Source organism: Idiotropiscis lumnitzeri, chromosome 18, assembly GCF_059441095.1.
Source record: "Idiotropiscis lumnitzeri isolate Australia: NSW breed Sydney's pygmy pipehorse chromosome 18, RoL_Ilum_1.0, whole genome shotgun sequence".
NCBI lineage: Eukaryota > Metazoa > Chordata > Actinopteri > Syngnathiformes > Syngnathidae > Idiotropiscis > Idiotropiscis lumnitzeri.
The window spans coordinates 7,479,210-7,501,804 of NC_142408.1; the positions used below are offsets into that span (position 1 = coordinate 7,479,210).

The 22,595-nt window shown below is 44.6% G+C and overlaps 1 protein-coding gene across 1 annotated transcript in view; it reads right to left on the reverse strand.

Moving 5' to 3' along the window:
• ntng2b (netrin g2b) overlaps positions 1–20,749 on the reverse strand; it is a 54,909-nt gene extending 34,160 nt beyond the window's left edge. Inside the window, exons 1-3 of the mRNA XM_088282062.1 lie at positions 20,290–20,749; positions 17,433–17,973; positions 5,114–5,757 (exon numbers count right to left, since the gene is read on the reverse strand). Coding sequence (XP_088138188.1) covers positions 5,114–5,757; positions 17,433–17,711 — 923 coding nt within the window. The 5' untranslated portion in view covers positions 17,712–17,973; positions 20,290–20,749. The remainder of the gene's footprint in view (positions 1–5,113; positions 5,758–17,432; positions 17,974–20,289) is intronic.
• Positions 20,750–22,595: the final 1,846 nt, after the last annotated feature.

Genomic DNA, 22,595 nt, shown 5'->3' on the forward strand with positions numbered 1-22,595 from the left:
TCAATGGCGCCCGGACAATAAACCTTTGTAGCTCGGGAAGTTCCCCGTAAGCCGGTCAGGGTCTAATTAGTACCACTCCGGAGGCGCGGTGACTGAGTGTCATTCAAGGTTTTTGGATTTCGACTCAGTGTTAGCACTCCTCAGCTATTGTGCGTCTACTTTTTAATCATCTTCCCTAACCTCAGGTGTTCCCTTCTCAACTTCCACGAATACTAGCAGGGAGCCCAATTGCCAGTTGTTTACAGCAGGGGTGTCAAAATCATTTTCAACTCGGGTCACATTGTAGTTGTGGTTTTCCTCAGGGGGGCCGTCAGGACCGTGAAAGAAAACCAAAGCATTTCATTGTTGACAAGTTAGTAAGGCACCTGGTAGCTGTTGGCAATTGTGTAAACGTAAAATGCATAAAATGTCTCCTTGAAAGTCACTCTCAAGTTAAACTAAGTAGTACATTTGACGCGCCACAGTTTGAGATTTCCACGCGATACGAAGAAATATTCCAAACTGTAAATTCAATACACCCCCCCCAAAAAAAAGAAAAACTGAAAACTGAAAAGGAAAAAAAAATAGTTTAACAGTTTATCCCCACTATTCAGTTTGATTTAGTTCTCAGTCTTTGTGCATGTTTTCATCAGTTATCTTCAAACATGTATAAAGTACAGAAATACATATTTGTATTCACTTTACAGCTTATTTAGCTTTTGACTAAAATAGGATATATTCTGATGTCAATGACGGAAAATATTCATTACACGACAACCCGTAGTGAGCCGAGGCACATATTTTACATTGGAAAGGGCTCGGCCCCTTTTGTCTGGAAATAGAGGGAAACATTGCACTTCTCATTTTGTCTTTTATTGACCCTATGTATTACAATCAGATTTACTACCTGAATTAGTCTTCAAATTGTAAAAAAAAAATAGCGCTGCATTTAAATGCAAATGCTATTAGTTTGTTTTTTCCTCATGCATTTCATGCCTGCTGCAGTGTGTTAAGTTTCTGTTGTCAAAGCTGAAAGGTTCCAGTCTCTTTCAGTCTTTGTCGCAAGTGGCGGACAGACGCGGAACATTTTGCCGCTCGTCAGAAAGTTGTAGAGTGACGGCCAAAGCCGCTCTTATGGCGTCGCTGCTGGCAAGGCAGGTGCTGTTGTTTGCCGCGGCGACGTGTCGACAGGTGCCGCCACAGTCTTTTGGAAGGCTCCATCCAAGGGGAAATATTTTGTCTCGCAAAACCAGATGCATTTCTGTAAATAGCAGAGAGGTTTGCTTTTCTCTGGAGCGGCTGATTACAATACATTAATCTACGTGCAAAAATTCACAGATGAAGAGAAGCTCTGATAATTTAAATGTACTAACACATGTGTCAAAAGCTCAATCGCTGCAGGTAATTTTTTGTGGCCCCTGCCAACATTTTTCCTCGACTTGTCTTCAAAACCTAGTCATCCATCATAAAACTTAAATCAATCAAATGCTGGGAAAGAAAAGAAGACAAACCATTGATGTTGAACGATAAAAGAAAAACGATGCCGACTTCCTGGTCATTTGGCTCAATCTCCTTCCCTCCGTCTTGGCCCTAATCCACTTAGTCGGCTCTTCCTGAGCTTACAGCCTTTGCTTTATTCCATTATAAAGACCTACCGCATGACCCGCTTCTTATTTCATTAAAACGCTCCAATCTCCGACTCTGCATCTAATCTATAATGCAGACGAGCGACCGTATAGACCGTAGACCGGTCGCTTTGGGACTGACGGATGGAGTGGCGGGATGGAGGACGGAGGGAGAATTTGAGAGCCTCGCTTACGAGCCGGCCAATGTGATTGTGCTGATCCAAACCATGATCGAGTCGTCTTCTCTTTCTTTGATGGCTTTCGCCTTGAGTGATATGGAAATGGCCCGATCGAAGGGGAGGCATCAAGAGGGCTCCGCCAAGCCTGAACACCTCGGACTCTTGTTGTTGTCAGATAACCTTGAGTGAGAAAATCGTTGCGGAATATTCTATTGATTCTCCTTCAATTAGTCTTTTACCACTTCTGACTGCGTTTGACCTTCTCCAACTCTGGCCGCCCTTCACCTGAAATCCCCTTTTACACAACCTCCAGCGCGCTGAGTGTTTTGTTTTTAAAGCTAAATTTACAGCCCTCCCTCGCGTCAAAGCTAATGTCCTATCCAGTGACGCGGTTATTGATAGGACAGCACTATTAAGCGCTGAGCACCTGGCTTTCCCGCACACCTGCGCCAACTTTTTGCCATGCAGTGTCAGATAAACAAGATACAACCCCAGAGAGCTTGTTTTCCTCAAATAACCTCGACGGAGATCCATAGCGGGGCTTAACAAATAACACCACAATGGTACCGTGACTTATTCTAGGTGTGTCACTTCAACTTACGTCCTTGACACCAAACTGTACTACTTTCCTATTTAGATAAAGCTTTGGCTACATTATGTGGCATCTGAGGGCGGTTCAGAAAGAGCACAAAATCATCAAATCAAAAAATAAAAATAAATCAACAGGCGATGGCTCCTCAAAAAACTTGCATGCCGCAGCTCTGGTAAAATGAGGTATCTCTATAATTACTTTTAACAGCCGGCTGGTGACAAGTTGAGTCCCGGGTAGCTGCACTGCGTTGAAGGAAGTGACCACAGCCTCCTCTGCGTCGATAACGGCGCCGTATCTCATTACCACCGCGACCTGTGGCATGCTGCTGCTCGGCCTCCATCGTATATAAAACTCATTTCGCCGCGGCCACCTTCGCCAGAGTGGCGGCGTAGCCGAATATTCATTATTCAAATTTGAGGCATTGGAAAGCCCAGTGTGTTACTAAGGCCAGATGAGATGAGATGAAATAGCTTAGCCTTTTGTCCGGGGAACATTGACTAATCGTCCCGCTCCCCCTCCAAAAATCAATTTCACAACCGTAAGCAGCAGGCGGCCCTGATTGTACTGTATTGCTCAAGACCACCGCACCCACACCCGCTTCCCCCCGAAATTCCCACTGCACGATCATCTAATACTCCCAGCAGCCGCCCAGAATATCTTATTGATAGACGATTATGTTACGGGTGGAAGGGACGGAAGAGCGAGCGGTCTCTGTCATCTCCACAGGGGCTATATTTGGAACGCTGTTACCAGATCCAGCCCACCAGAACACGACATATCACCTGCTGCCACCAGCGCACTTCTACGCTTGAACAGTTACATTATCAAAGGCGTTTTCTGGTTGAGTAAGCGGAAGATTCCATCCATCAAGCTATCCATTTTCCATCACGCTTATCCTGTTCAGGGACACAGGGAGCTGGAGTCTATCCCAGCGGACAGACTACACCCTTGATTGGTCGCACTTTGAGACAGAAGACCATTGACATTACCATATCGTCTTGTTCAGACCTTGAATTTGATACCTTGATACCGGAAATTGTAAGTAAATTTACTGCAAATTTTCCACCCCTTTGAAATCCTACTACGGACTACTAACGTTTGACTGGAAGGCAACCATGCCAACCACGAGCCGCGCTGCTCTGATTGATTGCTAAATGCGTTAGACAGAACCACAAATGCTCGTTTTGCAAGGGAGGTTGTTTCAAGTGTTCTGGGTTTTGGGTGGAATCCTGCCTGTCCTAACCCTGGATGTGGCCTCGGCCCCTCCATCAACCCCCTTGCTGAAAAATATTAAAAGCAGCGATCGATACCTGGCGGCCTTTTTTACGGGATGCCAGAGACTTGTTTGTGTGTGTGTGTGTGTGTGTGTGTGTGTGTGTGCGTGGGTGGGTGTGCGTGTGCATGTGTGTGCATGTGTGTGCGTGTGTGCTGTGTCAGCATCCACCAAAGACTTCATTAAACACCACCCGCCTGTGCACACACACGCACAAAAGAAGCGCCCCCTTTACCCCCAACTGTCGCTCATTTTCACTTTCCCTCCTCACCCCAGGACCCTTTCCGCACACAAACTAGCAATAACCCCGTCCATCCGCCCCGTCGTCCAACTCCAGAACTGTCCCAACAAGGATCTTAAATACCATTCAAATGTCAGCGTGCCATATTGATTGGAATAATATCTCTGAAAGGTTGGAGCGATGCGCCACGGTTGCTAAGCGGCCGTGTGACGGCCCCGGGCATCCTTCACTGTCACAAAGTTGCCATGTAAGAGCTCCCCCCCGCGCTCCCTTGGCGCTGTGCCGACGTTGCTTTGCGTCCGACTACCGGGGCCGCGTCTTTGTGTCGTTAATCATTGTCCAGGCGGGCAGACGAGGGGATGCGTATGAAGAGCGATGGGGTCATTGTGAATACGGTTGTGTTGATCACGCAGCGTTACAATAAGCCCCTCAAATACTGCTTCTTTTGAACGATGCCAACGTGGGAGGGGCATGTCGATCGATTAATTGGAATTTCAGCAGGTAAGTTGGTTTAAAACAAAGATGGTGAAAATTCAGATAATTGAGGGACTGGCTAATTAATTGACATTTATGGTGCTCGGACACTCCTTTGATGATGAAATGGATAGCGCGGACTAGCGGGCTTGACATATTTTGTGAAATTACTGATAGAGGTTTGGTTTGCGGTCTGTCCTGTAGAAATGGCTACTACATCTGCAGGCGCTTTTGCCACTTTATCTGTGCAGCTGTTTACAAAATTGGAAAAAAAACAATAAATTGGCTATACCCGTCAAGATCATATTGCCGAGTATATCCGTTCTGTGCATTTACGCTGTGGTTGCATTGACAGATATCTGATACTTATTGGATATCCACATTTAGAAGAGACCTACTTCCGTCTCATCCGAAAATATCTGATTACTTGCTGCCTTCCACCCTTTTTACACGACCGTGACGCATATACCAATTGTGTTATTTCAGAGCAAAAATTGTCACTTGAGCATGCCATCCATCCTTCATTTATCCATTTTATTTCCTATCCATCATAAGCCCCTTTTTCTACTTCCATCAATAAAATTGAAAACACTCCAGCACTATCATTAGCCCTTGATGTAGAAATTATTTTTAGGAAAACCTTTTTTTTTTAACTTCCCTTCTGCACCCAAAAAAAGCTTTTTTTAAAAGCCGTTTTATCTTTGCCGGCACAGACAAACGAGACAAAAAAAAAGCTCATCAGAGCCTCACCTGGCAGGCACCTCAATGTTGGAGATGGCATAGAAGTACTTGAGCAGGTTGTCCCGCTGCACGTACGTGCCTCCCAAGGCGGGCCTGAGGAGCCTCAGCCTAAGGTTGGTGAAGGTGAAGAAGTCCCTCAGTCCCTTCATGCTCTCCATGCGCGTGTACAGGCCGTCCATGTTGTGCAGCCGCGGGCCGGCAAAGACGGCGAAGCGCGCTTGTACCTCCAACGTGACGTTTTTGTTGCTCTTGGAGCCCACCCAGCGTGAGTACTGCTCGGTGCAGATGACGCGGGTGATGTTGGCGGGCGTCAGGTCGCGTACGCGCTTGGCCGGCATGTTAAAGGTGTCCAGGCAGTCATCGGCGTAGTACTGGTACGGTTGCCAGGAGCGACCATGGTCCATGGACTTGTCCAAAACCATGACGGTGGGCCGACCGTACTCAAAGGTGATATGGATGTCATCAGTAAGCTCCAGACTCTTGTTCCATGACATGGAAATGTTGGCGAGCAGGGGCTCTGGGTGGCGCCTCCACGTGACTGTCTGCCAGTAGGTGAGTAGACCGTTGCGTTCGCGGTCCTGCATCAGCTGAGGTGGGTGCGCCAAGTCTGGATTGGAGGCGTCGCATTCATCGCTGCACAGGTATGGGTTCTCCTACAACAACAAAGACATTTGGTTGGCAAGAGGAGACTTTGGGTTTGATTAGATTACAAAAATATTTTTTAATTATGTTGACTCATCCATCCAGTTTTCTACCGCTTATCCTGTTCTTGGTCACTTGTGACTTTGGCAACTTTGGGAGGGAGCACTCTGGCATGGTTGCCAATGGCTGAAGGCTCAACAATAACATTCTTTGTCTTGGTTGATCAAGTGATTAATTTTCTACCATTCTGCTGTGGTACTCGGGGAGGGGGGGGGTCTTCCAATGAGAACATTGGGCGAGAGCACTTTGGAATGGTCGTCAGTGGATGAAGCGTTAGATTACCTCCATCTAATATCTTTGCCAATTATCATGTTCAGCATTCAGATCTGGAGTCTATCTGGATTATTCAGTCCGCTACGGACTGGTTCCCAGTCAAGCAGGAGATTCCAACCAAAAACACATGACTGTGTGGCAGGCGTGCTTGCCACATGCCCTACTGTGTCGCCTGAGGAAATTCCTTTCACTGGCCCACTATTGAAAATGTGTCAGCTAAATTGGCTTCATCATCCTTTCGCTCTGTTACATCCCTAAAATTCTGGGATGCCCCGGTGCGGATTAGCCGGCCTGACGTATTCCGAGCCTGGCGGATATTTCTGTAAAATAGATGTAGCGCTCCGCTGTAAGCCAGTTGTCTGACATTTTACATCAGCGCAGAAGTTCAATATTTACACAAAGAAATCCCACAGATCCCCGCAGCCGTCTCGCTTTCATTCTCTCCCGGCGCTTCATTTGCGCAATAAAAGATGCTATCGCAATGGTAATGATCATTAACCCCCCCGCGGGTACACTCACAAGACTGAGAGAGGCCGATTATTATCTCCCAACATTTAGTTACAGCTATTCATTGGATCAAAAGGGGGCTCGGTAATTGACATTATTTGTCTGGCTGGGTTAATCATCCATCACTGATTACATCCACAGCAATCATTATTTAACATTTCCCCGTACTGGAGACTGATTATTTCAACAGCAATGACGACGGCAGTTTTCGCCTCGACCGGTCTGCTGGCCTAGTACCTGGAATTAAATTTTATGGCGGATGTTATGCTCTTTCTTCTCTGAGCCGCAGCTAATGCAATATTCCTTTTGGATGTTCGCGCGCCCCGCTTAACAAGCTCCTGATGGAGAGTCTTAAAATAACCCTCCTCCCGCTTGCTATCATCTGCTACTGTTCCGCGTTCTTCTGGCGGATTTTTAGCACAACATGATAAGCTATATAGTTTTATTATCGTTTTTTATGACACTTTTACATTGCGTTTTATTTCCCTGTGTTTGGATCAGTCTGAAATGTATAAAGCACAGCACTACCCTGACAGGTCGCTGATGGTGTAGTGGTACTTCCTCAGTGGTACTGACTTCCTCGCTGGTCAAGGTGTAGTCGCCCCTTTTAAAAATAGTGTTTTACCAACTTACATCACTCTTCGATTACATCTTAGACTTTTATAATTAACGGAATGATTTATTGTTTTAAACTGAAGAATACTGACTGGTTAACTTTGGCATATACTTGATCAACAATTCAAAAAGTGTCCCACTCAATTAAATTGTATTCCGAATCTCCCACGAGACAATTTTCTTACCCCCCGCCGACGTTTAATATTATTAGTACTTTTTGTTCTTTTTGTCGCGAGCGGCCGCTGTATGCTCAGCAAGGGGCGGGTACATGAACATGCACGCAACGACAACAGCCAAAGTCAGCTAATGAGCATGACAGTCACTAGAACTGAGAACTGGAATCTTGGAATCTTGCCTGACAATGTTGCATAACAGTGTCTTTACGTTCAATGGCGGTTGTTTTTTTTTTACGGAAGTGTCAAAAGTGCTGAGACTCTCTGTACTTTATTAGTACTTGTTAAAACTGTTCGTGTCACCCCACAGTATTATATGAGTGAAATTATCTCTTCTTTCCCAAAAACCACAGCGCTCTGACCTGTTACCTTGGACGTAAGGAGTTTTTCTGAAACTATAGCGGAGTGACTCTTCTACAAATGTCAGCACACACACACACTTCAGTTTTACAATCACTATTGGACATCAGTTTCCGTGAAGCTGCATGCGCATGTTTTGCGAAAGTGAGCTGTCACTCACACCCAAGGTAGCGGTCTTGGTAGCAAAAGCAAAATTTACAGCGTAACCCTTCAAGGCTTCAAGGCACGCTCCATCATCTGATTTATTTCGACAGCAGAGAGCGGGAAAACTCCGCTGAGTGGAGACGGAAGGAGGCAGCGTTTGAGATGATAAAGAATGCTACGGTGGCGTAGTAAAAGTGCAGCGTATCTCCAAAATAATCCGTCTTGCGTCGCACTGGAGCTACATGGATGCTCGCCTCGGCCATCTGATAACATAATTATCTCCCTCGCGCTGACTCAGACACGGATCACTGTCAGTACTTAAGCCCGTGGACTTCGCGGAGCTCATGAATGCGACAACCGGTTTCGGGGATGTTTTAAACGAGACCTGAGAATGGATAAACTGTGGTCCAGTTATGTTTTGTGGAAGTGGAATCGCCTGGAAAATCCAAAACGTTCTTGAAAACATTGGTTTGAAAACCTTTTTATGACAACTTTGTGTTAAAAGTCCCATTTTAGAATTGTGTGCCTTCAGTTTACTACCACATTGTACCACAATCGGGCAGCACTGAGGTCGAAGAGGGTGGAGTTTAATATGGAACAAGAAAAGGCAGAAAAGCTGTAGTAAAAAGTATTCTTCCCAAGGCATGTATTCTTTATCCTCTGCCAAAAACGATTAATATTACTGCAACTTACTAATTCAATTTCATTCGTTATGAAATTACACTTCGTTTGTGTCTGCAAAATTGTATAATACTGCCCCCAGTGGCCAAATTGCACACATGCGCTGGAGCTGCAATCAATTAATCTCGAGGCCCGACTGTTTAATTTTTTTTCGTTGTCTTTAATGGTTTTACTCTGCTGTATGTTTTGATTCTGTATAGAATAGAGTGTTTTTTTTCCCAACAAGTTTAAATGTGATTTTGTTTGAATGTGTTTAAAGTTTAAATTATTTTACATTTTTATTTCTTTATTTTAAATGATCTCGCTAAAGTGTGGGTTTCACATATTAGGTCTGGAGCGTAAACGAGAGTTTCCTGCACGTAATGGAGAGACGGCCGAGTTGGGGTGGGGTAAAATGGTTTGAATGTGTTTTGTTGTGCCCTCCACCGGTGCCTCTTCTGACCTCGGCTCAGACACGCGTTTACACACAGCGAACAGGATTAGCCGGCTTGTTGTTCCTGTGATGACCCTCCACCTGCAAATCCAATTGAAAGTGATCCCACTGTCACCTGGCCCAGATACAGCCTTGCGTTGCCGCCTTCCCTTCTGCATGTTGGAAAGCCGCTGGCGTGCATGTTTGGACACAAATGCCCAAAGAGTGTTTCTGAACCTTGCTGATGAAAAAAAAAATATATATATCTACGTCATTATTTAAAAAGTTGTGTTTGAGTCCACTCAAGTTTCTAAACTGAAGATCGTTCTTCTAACTCAGTAGGGGTGTTGACAATTGCAGTGCAAAAAAACGCCAATAGATTACATCACCTAATGAATCGCACTCAGCTCTGTCAATATTCCTTAAAGGGGAATTCGAGGTAAACATCTTTGCAATACTATGCTCTATGTGTCCCCACTAGTCAGTTTTATGATTAATAATGCACTTGCGGAATAAAAAAAATAAAATAAATAATCAATCACTTTTCTTTCGTACTCAGGAGACTGCCATTTTGTCATGTGCCACACACTGCCGTCGCCTGAAATTGTCGTCAAAGGTCCTTCAAGCTCGCAAGGCTTAAGTCAAATGACCAAAGCTGAAAACAGGTAAGCCGTTGCATTTTTAGACGTTTATTGAAAGGGATAAGCAGCCAAACACACAACTGTAAAATAATGATAATAACAATGGTAATAATAATAATAATAATGATGCATCAAAGGAGTCAAAGGTCCTGATGTCCCTCACTCGGCCATACCTTTTAATGGCACACGTCAACACATGAATACGAAAGCGTGTATGTGACTTGCCTCTCAATTATACTTCATGAAATCAATTTATTTCTTTTCAGTCTCTTTTATCATATTTTGCTATTTATATTATACAACTGCTGTAAAAAATAAAAAATACAATTGATATTTTGTGGGGCTTGAATGGATGAATGGCATTTGAATTCATTTGAATGGGGAACATGAATTTGCTGTACGACTAAATTGGTCAAGGAAATGAATTAATTTCCAAGCTAACATCCACTCTAATACGTGAAAAAAAAAATGTACAAATGGATTCCAAATTTTAATATCTTTGGTTAAAATGACACTCATGCTGCCTTTCATCAGCCTTTTGTGACCTTCTGCGAGGATTAACGACAGTGGATGTGAAGTAATATACTGTGCGGGAGGGCGGGGCGTTTTTTATTTATTTCTATTATCCCCCCCCCCCGAGGGACGCTAGGTTGCGTTTAAGCCCTTTGTGTGCCCTGCATGTCCTTCGTGTCCTGGTCTGCCAGCATCGGCTCAGTGTATCTATGCCAGGACACACGCGTGCACGCACACGCACACTCACACGCACACACAGATCCCAGCCAACTGTGCGGCAGGTGGCCCGCACTGCTAAGCCCCTCCAGCAATTATCCTCCCCGCCATCCCGTCTCCATGACAACAGCCGCCATGATGCCGCGATATTAAGCAACTTCCTGTTTTCATTGTTTTGAAGCAGTTGAAAATATATACACTTGTTTATTTGTTTTCTATATACTAATTATATTTTGAAACTCATGTACAGTACAGTGTGGCGTCTTAAGATGTGAGTGACCAGATTTACGTGTTTCAGCTGTATGGCGGCAGTGAACTCAACTCCGCTAACTTCACAACAAGTAGCAGTTTTTTTTTTTCCTGACTACTTCCGGTTGAAGTTGACTGTCAAATTAAACACAAAACAAGCACGTGTTTAAAACATCCACATAACTTTGCCTGTCTAATGCAAACACATAATGGGAAAGGTCTGAGATGGGTTAACTAATTGGAACTTTGCTGCGGAATGGCTGTTTGTACTCAACTGGTGTAGCAACATATGTAGAGAGACAATATACTACTCAATATAACACTTTATTCTTATTCTTTATCCTCTGCACAAAAACATTATTTTTACTGAATTCCGGCAGTTGAGTGAAACGATTCAAATAACACACACCAGGAGGAGCCGCAATAAGTTAATCATTATGCACAGGCTTTTTAATTCTTCACAATGTATTTAATTATGTCTTTACTGTATGTTTTCATGAAGTACAAACTGCTATTTCCCTGCTATTTCTCTTAAAACACACATTTCCAACTATTTTGATTGGTGGGGGAGTGGCAGGAATTCATTCATTTCAATGTGGAAATACGATACGCAAGGTTAGAGAAACTACAAAAGTGTTATGATTGCTTGACCAGGGTGTCTGCAAGCCCCGAAAAAAAAAAATTCTATAATATGCACAAGCCTTAATCAACCTTCAAAATGGTGCTTAATCCTTAAGCCTGCTGTTGAAAGGTTCTCCAAATGCCACATTTTGTTGAGTGTACACTGATCCACCATTCTAAACCCACCCGGGATACGTTTCTAGCTGCAATCTAAAAAGACAATTTTTTTTGTTTGTTTTTTTTGTTTTTTTAAATATGGTCTTGCGCTAACATGTCCGCTCGGCCAGTGGTGACACAGCATTCCTGCCTCTTCCTCTCCTTACTCATCCCTTCGCCGTCTCAGCCGCTTCCGGAACATTCTATAAGTTATATGGCCAGCAAGGGGAATAAAGTGTATAAGGGACGCTGAGCAAACACGCAATATATTTTGTCTTGGGAAGGGGCGGTGGGGGGGACATCAAGTGAAATGACCCTCCCGTTAAAAAGGCCTCAGAGGGGCAAAAGCGAAGGATATTGCTTTTTCATTTATGACGTTCATCTTTTATCTTGCAAGATGTTTTCATGCTGAGAATGCCGCATGTGAGTATGTTATGTAGGCTAAACAAATGTTTAGTGCACTTTTCATTACCTGCAAATAATTTGCAAGTTGGCACACAGATGGTGCCCATCTTTACTTTGGGGGATTTAAACGGGCCCTGAAAGCGAAAGTTTGTCATATGCATGCTTAATTATATTAAGATGTTTATACTTTGCTACTGTGCTGTATAAAGGTTAATAAAAAGTACAATTAAAAAAAAAACCCTGCTGGAATTGTAAACCTTGAGAATGAAAACGAGAGAGCTTTAAAAAAAAAACAATAACTAAGTGGAACTATATTGTTCATTTGTAAAAATAACAGGAATTATTGTGAAAGTGTCCTTCAATTTCGTCTTTGTCAATTAATTTCATACATGATTTTTAAACGTATTTATTTCAGCATTATTTTATGGACGTATGGAAGGATGGTTGAACAGTCTAAAGGCGATACTGATTGTAACATTTTTTTATTTTGCACTTGACAAAAAGCAAAAAAAAAAAAATTAGCTGATGAATTGGAAAAATTATATAATAACTTCTTTTTGGGTTGGTTAACACTTAAAACCACAAAGATAGAATTGAAAAGCAGATCACTTAACTATTTTACTATACTTAGTCCTTTAGTGTTTAACTTTACAACCGAGAAAAAAATCTGCAAAAATCAGCTAATTTTCAGGGCAACCAAATTAACCGACCCCGAACTAACCTAAATGAAAATTAAAATGAAACAAAGCTTATTTGAAAAAAATAAAAATGATTGAAAACCAGCAAATATATTCTTAGAACTAACTAAAATTAACTGAATTTCCAAAACAAAAGTCCCTCCCAGAAACGGCCCGAAGGGAGGTGTTTGAAATCGACCCCGTTCCCTCACTGCGAGCCGTCAGCGCAAAATACTCCCTCACAGTGCCGTATGCTGTGTGTAAGCCCCTGTGGCCAATCCCTCTTAGTCCTGCCTCGCTTAGGCACAAATCTCACTTAGAACTACCTTCGCATTATGCCAACACTTCTCATTGGAAGCCGCATCCCTTCCCATGCTCCCAGCCCACTGTGGGGGGGAACATGGCAGGACGCTATCCAACCCCCCCCCCCCACCCCCCCCCCCCCAACGGAGGCACGGTGTACAGTTTGCCGCTGGGCTCGGGGCTGCCCTTTTACGTGGCCTTGAAGGCCCACAGCTGGCCTGGCGGGGGGCCTGCGCGGGGTCAGCGGTAGGAAGCGTGGCCACTGGCCCAGTCTGGGAAGCGCCCATCCACTCCACCAGCTGTCATCGTCCTCCGCGTTCGTTTGCTTTGCTTCCTCCTCTTTCCTGTTTCTCTCTCTATTTCCCTTCTCATGTCTATTTTTAGAGCCGGCTGCTTTCCGCCTTCTAAAACGGGCGTTGTAGAGCAGGGAGGCATGTTGTTTTTATCTCTTCGACGGGACCAACTTGCACTCGCGTGAGCGCGAATGTTCCCGCACCGGCCCGTTGGCATTTGCTGGGCTGGAGCTGGAGGGAACCGCTGGATGGGAAAGTTGGGCTTCGAAGCCCAAATATGAAGTTCCGTTCTTAAAAGCCTTAAAACGTTCTTTTGCATTGACTTGATAGTTACGATGGGCGAAGCTCGGCTCCTAGATGCTGTAAGCCAACGCCAACTCGGATGGCAAATGTATACAATTATGCCCTCTCAAAACTACATGTCGGAACAACAAAAAAATATATGCCTAAAGCCTGCGGTGGCTGGAAAATATACCACCACGTCAATGTGAAGCTACAACAAGGCACTCTAAAGTGGCCGTGCCTGCCCGAAAGCCTCAGTCCGCACGCTGTTTGTCAAGGCAGAATTAAAATAACAAACTCCTCCCTCCTCGCTCTTTCTGCCTTTCTTTGCATAACTTATGTGAACTCAAAGCTGACAACGAGGCGCTCTAAAGCGCCCACACCCGCCGTACTATCCCCAAAAAATTCATTCGTGTACATAAAGTAGGTCTCAGTTTTTGCACATTTTCAGCATTTTTTTTTTATGTCATGTATCATGTATTTTGACACAGATCACTTTACAGGCTCGTTAAAGATAAGATCAGAGACATTGTTTTGAATCTACAATCTTGTAAGCTGCTCTTGCCTAATGCTTTTATTCCCTCATTGTAGAAATATAACATCATATTGACGTCATTTCAACTCCCAACTTCTGCAGTACAGTACAGTAGCAACTCCAAAGCTTTTTTTCCAGCGCGGTGTCGCATCGACATAAGCCAACACGCGGAACACGCTTGCCCCGCTTGGCAGAGCTTGTTGCACTCCCGGCGAAAGAGAAGATAAAATAACGAGAAAAATTGTCGGGAAGCAAGAAAAAAAAAAAAAACAGAAAGCTCCCCGTGGAGGAAGTACAGTAAAGCGAAAGCAGGCAGGGATAGCGCACCGTCACATCAAAAACTCCCTGAATCCTCTCCAGTTTTTAGGAACGCGCTGTCACGGGGTGAAGGAGGAAAGTGAGAGGCAGGAAAAAAAAACAGCAACAATTTTGCATCTTTCGCCGCAGTCGCTTCTGTGAAGTCTTATTAAAGACGAGGAGCTCTGCCCATAGGGTGATCTACCCCCCCGCTCCCCTCTCCCCCATTTTTCCCATGCCCCAACTTTTCCCTTGACTTGTGGGATTGCATGCAAATGTGCGGCAATTAAATAAGAAGCACAACTTTTCTGTACAGCTGCCAAATCCTTCAGGCGAGGAAGGAGGGAGAGAGCGAGAGGGAGAAAAGGCTTCTTTCCTGTAAATAAATGAAATGATCTGGATACCAAGACAGTAGACCAGGAGATAAGATAAATGCACCATTCCCTGACGTGTGTACACTTTTATTAATCATCTGATATAGTGATGAATGGCGCCGGTCAGATTTGAATGCAAAAAAGTAGCTTGAGACACGTTTTTGGGAAATCATTATACATCAGCATCTAATATAGCCAGATTGTCTAAAAAAAAATGACATGATTTGCTACTGCAGAGAGGGATCATTGTTTCGTGCCTTAACCCCTCCCCGCAAAAGTTATTGAAAAATATTGGGAAAAAATATATATTGCTAGGAAATCTTGGATTAATAAAGAACTACGTCATAATTTACGGTTTCAATTAATGACATCATTGATCAATCTGCAAATTATGACCATGCAACCGTGCATCATTTTGCATAAAATGCAAAATATCCACCAGTCCCATTTTGATGATCAGATCTGTGAATAGTCTATTTGTAATAAACCTAATCCCAACCCTGTTCAGAAAATGGATTGGATCACCCTATTACTGACATTGCTACTTAAAGAAAACAAGAGTTGACTGTTAAACTTTGTGTTACTAACACAATTATTATATGAACGTTTATAGCACCAATTTCTAGGAAAATGTGGATTAAGACATAAATTACTCTCTTAGATTTTTTTCAGCAACAATAGACTTCAAGGTTGAAGAATGAAGCCAATTGTTCTTTCTTTATGTTTATTACCCAAGTTTCCAAATGTGAAACGTTGGTAGTGCAGATTTTAAGGCAAGACAGAGTGGATTGAGATTTACGGTCTTGAGTTTTATTTGGCTACACAAAATTTAAGGACTCTTGAATGGAGCAGAGCGTGTTGATGAACCAAATATTGGAAGTTTAAAGTCACTTAAGAGTACACGTCCAAATGAGGATATACGAGATTAGATCACTGGTTTTCAATTCCCTGAAGTAGGCATACTGTTAAAGTTTTCTTTTTTTGGCAAAAGAGGCGTTCAGATGGTATTCATAAATTAGTCAGCGAATGACGCCCACTCATCGCGCCTCACCTGCCAAGGAAACTGTCACCACTTAGCTTCTCCAGCTCCGCGCACCACCGCCGTCTTCGCCTCAGCCGCCAGACGCTTCCGACACTGAGTTAAAGCGCTGACTCGGACCTCTCACCTTCCCGTTCCGTTCCGTCCCTTACCACCCCGCCCTCCCTCACTTCATCTCATCAGCCTGGTGGCGCACTCTGATGGGCGGATGGGCCGTCGCCGGGCCGGCCGACCCTTGTAAGGAAGCCCATTAAGGAGCCCATCAATATTTCATCCGAGCTCACTCAGAAGCAGAGTTGAAGAACTTTCCAGGCCCGAGCCATTAGGGGGCGGACGTCAATACGTCACAGCCTTCTTGGGCTACAAGCCCGCACCTCGCAAGCCGCCCCCCCTCCCCTCTCGAGGAGTCATCCGAGAGGCTTTCTGGAGACTTGTTTCCGCTTTGTCGACATGAAACAAATCATTAACCATTAGGTGTCCGCAGCATCCGGTAGGATGCAAACGACAGCGGAAGCTCGCAAGACGAGAGAGGACAGGTTGTTTGTTAACACAAAAATCACAACGCTACGTCTTGCTTTCAGACTTTTGCGCTCACAGCTGACAAGACAGGTCTGGTGACTTTTTACTGACGGTTAGCTGCTTAATTCTCGCCCATAAAGCTGGAATATATGAATACTTCAGCTACAAGGAGGGTGGGTGGCTAGTGGGGGGCTGGCCCACAGCCTGGGGCCCGTTAAATATTGCTGACATCTTAACGAGTTTTCCCGCCAAGCTCTGCCCTTGGTTGTCCTTGCCGCGCAGTATGTAAAAAAAAAAAAAGTCCCGTCTTTGCATGTTGGTGGCAAAATTACAGTGAACCGAGCCCAGCTGCGAATAGCAAAAATCTGGGCGTGGCTGATGTCAGGACCTTGGCCGGTTTATCTGTGAGTTTTGACCTATACCAGCTCATTGTGGGTGTGTTCATTTTGTATTTTTGTGTTTCACTGTTTGTCCTCCTCGATAAACAGCTGAAGGTTCATATTAAATCACAATGGACCACTCCATGGCAAAAAAGATTGGAGAAGTAATCTGTCAAATCTCAGGGCATGAATGACGAACTGTGATATAGTAGGGGGATACTGTCAAGGATTTGTTTGCAAGCAACACCCCATGAGCCAGACGCCATGCCAACTCGTTGCACTTATGTCATTGCGCTAGCTTAAAACCCCGGAGATCTTAATTAAATCACCCTTGGCTGCGTGTCGTTTAAGCTTCCTGCTTTTTTTCCGTGGTGGGACGTAAGCAAGTGCAAATACGCTGTTACTCTGCTTAAGTGGATTTTTCGAGTATTACTTTTATTAACAATGATGGCAACAGATTGGGAGACGCGAGATTCCCCATCCATGTCCCTATTTAAGATGTTACGAAAGAAAATAATTTTTTTCGTGTTTGGATATTTTTTCCCGCTGTACCAAGTTAACAAAATGGGTCATTTATATAATTGAAGGTGAACATATTTTTTTCCTTAAAGTCCTTTTCAAGTGAAAGTAGATGCAATACACTATAAGAGAGGATATCTCTATATTATTTAGAAACATATAGAATAGAAGGTCTGTACTTCTTTTCCTATAATTATGTACCAGTCCTTTTTCACTTTTTTAAGTATTTATACTTCTATTTAAGTACAGAGTGTGACTACTGTGGCGTGGGAATGCGGGAGAATCATTTCAAATTTTTTGTCCATCACACAAATGAATGCCCAGCTACCTCATTGGATGCCCGGGCCCCGCCCCCTGAAGCCTCCCGACTGGCGACACTGTTTCCTCGCCCTTAAACCAATCTCTAGGAGTTGTCTCGACTTGGCACGTGGCAAAAACTCACCAGAGTGCAGAACCTCTCCGGCGGATTTCCGCATGTGACCCCGGGTGGGTCCACCTTGATCCTCACGTAGTCTTTCATGGACTCTGCCCGAGGCTGGCACGCGTAGTGCTCCCACACGGAGCCGTCATCCGTGCTCACCAGAGACTTGCACAGTTCGTACTGGCCCCCCAGCGCGGAGGCCGAGCAGTGCAACAGCAAGAGCGCGACCCGAAGGAGCATGGCAGGCGGGGCGGCGGTCGGGACTCGGCGGAGGGGGGACGCGCATGGGGCGGCAATCATAGGGAGACGCTGGTCATCCTCGGTTGACTTTCACTGGCCGATGAAGGAGCGACTGCAAATGTCCCTCAGGGAGCCGGGACACTTTTCCTTTCTCGCTTGGGCTGTTATGGTCTGCTTTTGGGGAATGATCCGGGTGTGCACTTTAACCATAGTGCCGCCGGGAGTGCGGGGTGACGTTCACGCAGATCCGTGCCTCAAAGCCAAAGGTGGGGCCGCGTCTCCGGCTGGATCCGGCCGCTCAACACCGGCCCTCGTGATTGTCCTGCGGGGTGGAACATGAACAAGTTTAGACCCGTTTGTTGTTTTCAAAGCAAACGTCTTATCCTCTTTACATGATCCTCTTAGGGTGAGCTGGAGCACACCCAGGACTGGTCGCCTGTCAGATTTCTAAAGTGGTGGTGGTGGTGGGGGGGTTCTGATAAATTCCTCAAGAATTATTAATTCATTATTATTGGACGATTCCATGTTGGAAACTGTGAATGGGAGAGCTGGAGCTGGTAAACCTTGGACGGGAAAGGGGAGGAAAACCTCTGGAAAGTCAAGCTTATATTTGCAGGTATTTTTGTGTGTACATTAGTGACAGTATTGCTTCAGCGCCATCTGAAGGCACGGAAAAGAAGTTGTCTGTGAATGTTTGTCCTTTTAGTGGGCGTCGCCTAGAAACAATTTCATCTGGCAGCAGCAAATAAAAAAAAGTGCCACCAGATGACCGCGCATAGGCGACGAGCCGTTCAAGCCAGGCTTGAAAAGAGTTGATGTAATTGTTGTGTTCTGCTTTTGTGCTTCATATATGAAAACAACTTTAAGTTGCCTGTAAATAAACCACAAACACTTTTTACCTGTCTGTCTATCCATCAAATTTTACTATGACTGACTGGCATAAGCGAGTGGGCAAGTGCTTCGTGTGGAATACTTCCCAATGGGAATTCAAGCCACAAATGCACTTCAGAATTTTTTTTTTTGGCAGACAAGGAATGGAAAGCAAGATCATCCTGGCTTTATTCCAGATATTAGGGTTGTGATGCATCTAACTTGAGAAGCAGTATGAAGCCACTGCACTTGTTGTACTCGAGTCTGTCACTAAATTGAAGAAAAGCCAAACTCCAAATAAAATTAAACCTAACTGCAATCAAAAATCCCAAACTATTTTAACCCAAGTGATGACAATTCTGTCACTGGATAACAGAAAAGAATACTTTTAAATTTGCGCCACTGACACGGGGAAAGAAGTGCGCCCCAAATGGCTGGCCCCGCCCCTGAATGGCAAGCAACTACAGCCGCAAGGGCATTCAATTATTTAAAAAGTTGCTGTGGAAGCGTATGAGCCAGGAATTAAACCATAAAGCAGTTGAGAAATAATGTATAAAAACATGCTGAATATGTGTTGCCAATAGATGTACGGTAGGAGGATGTGTGTGTATAAATATGCTTTTATTTTAGTTTCCGTTATATTTCAGTTTAATTCTATTTGGGAAGGAGTTGGTTTGAAAAAAAAAAACGTTTTCTTGCCCCTTTTCGTTTTCGTGTGAGGTATTTCTCCGATATATTTTACAGCTCTTTGGTATTTTTTGGTCCGTGTGTAAGAAAACAAAAGTCAAAAGAAAACAAAGACATTTTTTTTTTGCATCCATTTAGTACGGAGGTGTCCAAACTAAGACCAGGGGGCCATTAGTGGCCCATCTTCAATTTCCATGCGGCATGTGCTTAAAATGACATTTTAGAGGGCACATGATTTTGGTTTAAAAACAAACTGCTGAGTTGGGCTGTGCCCGAAGTGTGTCCGTTGGGTAGCAGGGGCTGTGCTTCATTTTTTATTTATTTTATAATTTTTTTTGTGTGACGCCCACATGCCGGGAAAAGGGCTACGCTTGACAGAGGACGAGCACTAACATTTATTTATTTAGATACATTTTTTCGCAGCTGAGGTTTTTTTCACATGAACAGATCACATAAGTGCTGGTCAAGTTGCTGTTGGTCAAATGTTCTGCTTCTGAATGTAGTGCCGGGACTCAGATGCTGTTTGGTGCACGGACCCCAATATTCTGTCAGAACCGGTACTGCCGCTTTGGATTCTTGAAATACTTCAATAAGTTTTAATGAAGTGTTTTTATACTTTAAGCCTTGAACAAAATATGACCTCTTTGTAGTTATTTGATCGGTTTAAGTTGCGAAAATTCAAAGTAAAAAGCAAGAATATATCGTCATTGCTTTTATTGATGACATTTGTACCGTCCCAGGGCCATCGGGCTCCGGTTCATGTATCGGACCCTGCCTTTTGATAACTGAGAATTTCAGCACAGCCGTTGCATCTTTGCATCAAAGTTTAGATAGGCTTGATTTCAACTGAAATGGGGACTTCCCCAAACCCCCCCCCCGCATACACAGCGCCCCAAACCACCCACCATGCCCTACTTAACAGAGCACGTGGAGTTGTTAAATTCAATCTGGATCATTAGCGTATAGCACCCCCATCCATGTTCTCATACTTGTAAGTACAAAAATCCGTACTCTCGTTGCGGTGTCTCGTGGGTATTGCCACAGGATGAAAAAGTCACGCAAGTGCCCCGACGTCACTTACTAGTCGCGAGCATCCGCGGGACGCTCGCCGTCCTCCTCTCTCTTGGCGGCACTGGTGCCGATCATCCGCTGTTGTGTTTCCTGTTAGTCATGAAGAAGAAAAATCCAAATGAAAATTCAAATGTCTTTTAGCAGGGCGGGCGAGGATGTCCTCGGCGGCGCAGAACGGAGTATCAAAAAGTAGAAAATGTTGACTTGGAGGAAAGGCTGCTGACTGCTCGTCGTCTTCCTCCTCCCTCCCTCTTTTCTCTCTCTCTCCTCACCGCACCTCCTCTTCTTTCTCCTCTTGCACACTTTACGAGCTTCACGCGGGATGCTGAAGGGCGCTCACTCACTCGCTCGCTCACTTGCCCATTTTCTCTCTCTCTCTCTCCCTCCCTCTCTCTCTCGCTCTCTCTCTCTCTCTCTCTCTCTCTCTCTTTAATACCCAACCTAAATCCTTCTGCCCATCACTTTCAATCTCTACCCGGTCCTGACGCCCCCCACCCTGCCCCGCTCAAGCCTCGCACTCGCATCCTGGCTCTCGTCCCCGTCTAGCAGGGGCGGTGCACCTATACCAGGTGGTCCTGAGCTGCAACGATGCAAAGTGTGTACGCGCTTCTGCCGCACGCATGCACGCCTCCTCCTCCTCACAGATGTCTTTTTATCTACCCCGCCCCCAACACTCCTCCTCCCTCCCCGCATAATGACCTTATCTAACACATCTTTTTACACTCGCAAAAATTCTTTGAATACATTAGCTTTTGCGTGGTAATATAACAGAGCGGTGCAATAATGTTACGGTTCAAAGTTGCAGAGGTGGGCTGATGATGAGCGATGAATTTCTTCTCTCCTGTTGACCCCCCCAACCCTCGCACACACACATTTGATAATCCGTTAGTTGTCAATCACTTCATCGTTGCACCTGCCATTGCAATTATAAGAAATATTCTTGAAGTTTTTAAATGTGTTTATTCAATTGAGAGCGTCCAAGGTTCACATTTTGAAGTGAACTCTTGAACTCAACAGTTTTCCACCTTCTTTTCAATGTCTGTTTTCCTTTGCTGTTGTTGTGCGTACTCGCCAGGTCGTCTTGTTTGTTGATTTTGGCTTGTTTCAGACTGCTGTGAACAACAACAAAAAAACTTCTTGATCGCGGTCTTCTGTGTTTAGACGCTATGACACCTCGCCTCCCCTTAAAGTTGATATTAACTTTCTGGTTCTTTGGTTCGCCTGTGATTGGCCGGCGACCAGTCCGTGCAGTGGCGGTGTACCTAATCAAGTGTCCCTCCCTGTATATTTCAATCGAGTCATATTCCATGCCTTTTGTTCCCCATATTGGCCAGATATGAATCAGACTGCGCGCCACCTGTCGTAACGTGTGCTTCAAACAGGAAACAACCAGCACAAACGCGTCGCACATACTCACACACACACACACACAGACAGCAAACGCATTTTGTGGTTTCCTAGCAACTCCTAGTTAGAAGTTTCACCTTGGAAGCCGTGCTCTTTTCACCTTCATCAGGTGCAGTCGCCGCCCAGGGAAGCCAAAAATAACCCCCAGTGACCCTAAAACGCACACACACACCTCATCCCCACGAGCCAGATCTGTTGAGGAGGTCGGCAGTGACGCTACCCATCTTGTTTTTCCTTCCCACGAGTTTCATTCTTGTGTTTGATATCTATGATATAGTATTGATATTTGATATATATATATATATATAGAGAGAGAGAAAGACAGAGACAGAGACAGAGATTTCTTATCTAAAAGAAATCTGTGAATGGGTGGTAAATGAGTCCATGTGTGCCAAACAGCAAATATGCAGATCCACTGCGTATATGATATACTGCCCCCTAGTGCCTAAGACGCTGACGAAGCATGAAGTCACAATGCAAGTAAAATACTCCAGTGTGCCATTTTTCGTACTAAAAAACACATTACAAGATTTTTTTGCTGCAAATTTATGGCGCTGGAATAAGGATGTTACTGTACCCTTCGGAGGTGGTGTGCGCGCGCATGTGCGTGTGAAAGGCGCCTTCACAAGGTTTGCATCGATCACCGATCGTGCGAGGACACCGACGTGGAGGCGCAGTCACCGGCCAACTGCTCCACACAGGAGACTTGACACATACACACACGCACACACATACAGAGAGGAGTTCAGCGTGTTGAAGTTGCAGGCATCGGGTGTGGCGGGGTACCGAGCAGTCTTCTTTTTTCTTTTTTCATTCTCCTGTACAAGCAAAGATTTGGATCTGACGAAATTTATGTCAAAGTCAATTAATGAGTGATGTCGTTCATTTTTTCAGCACTGTACAGCGGTC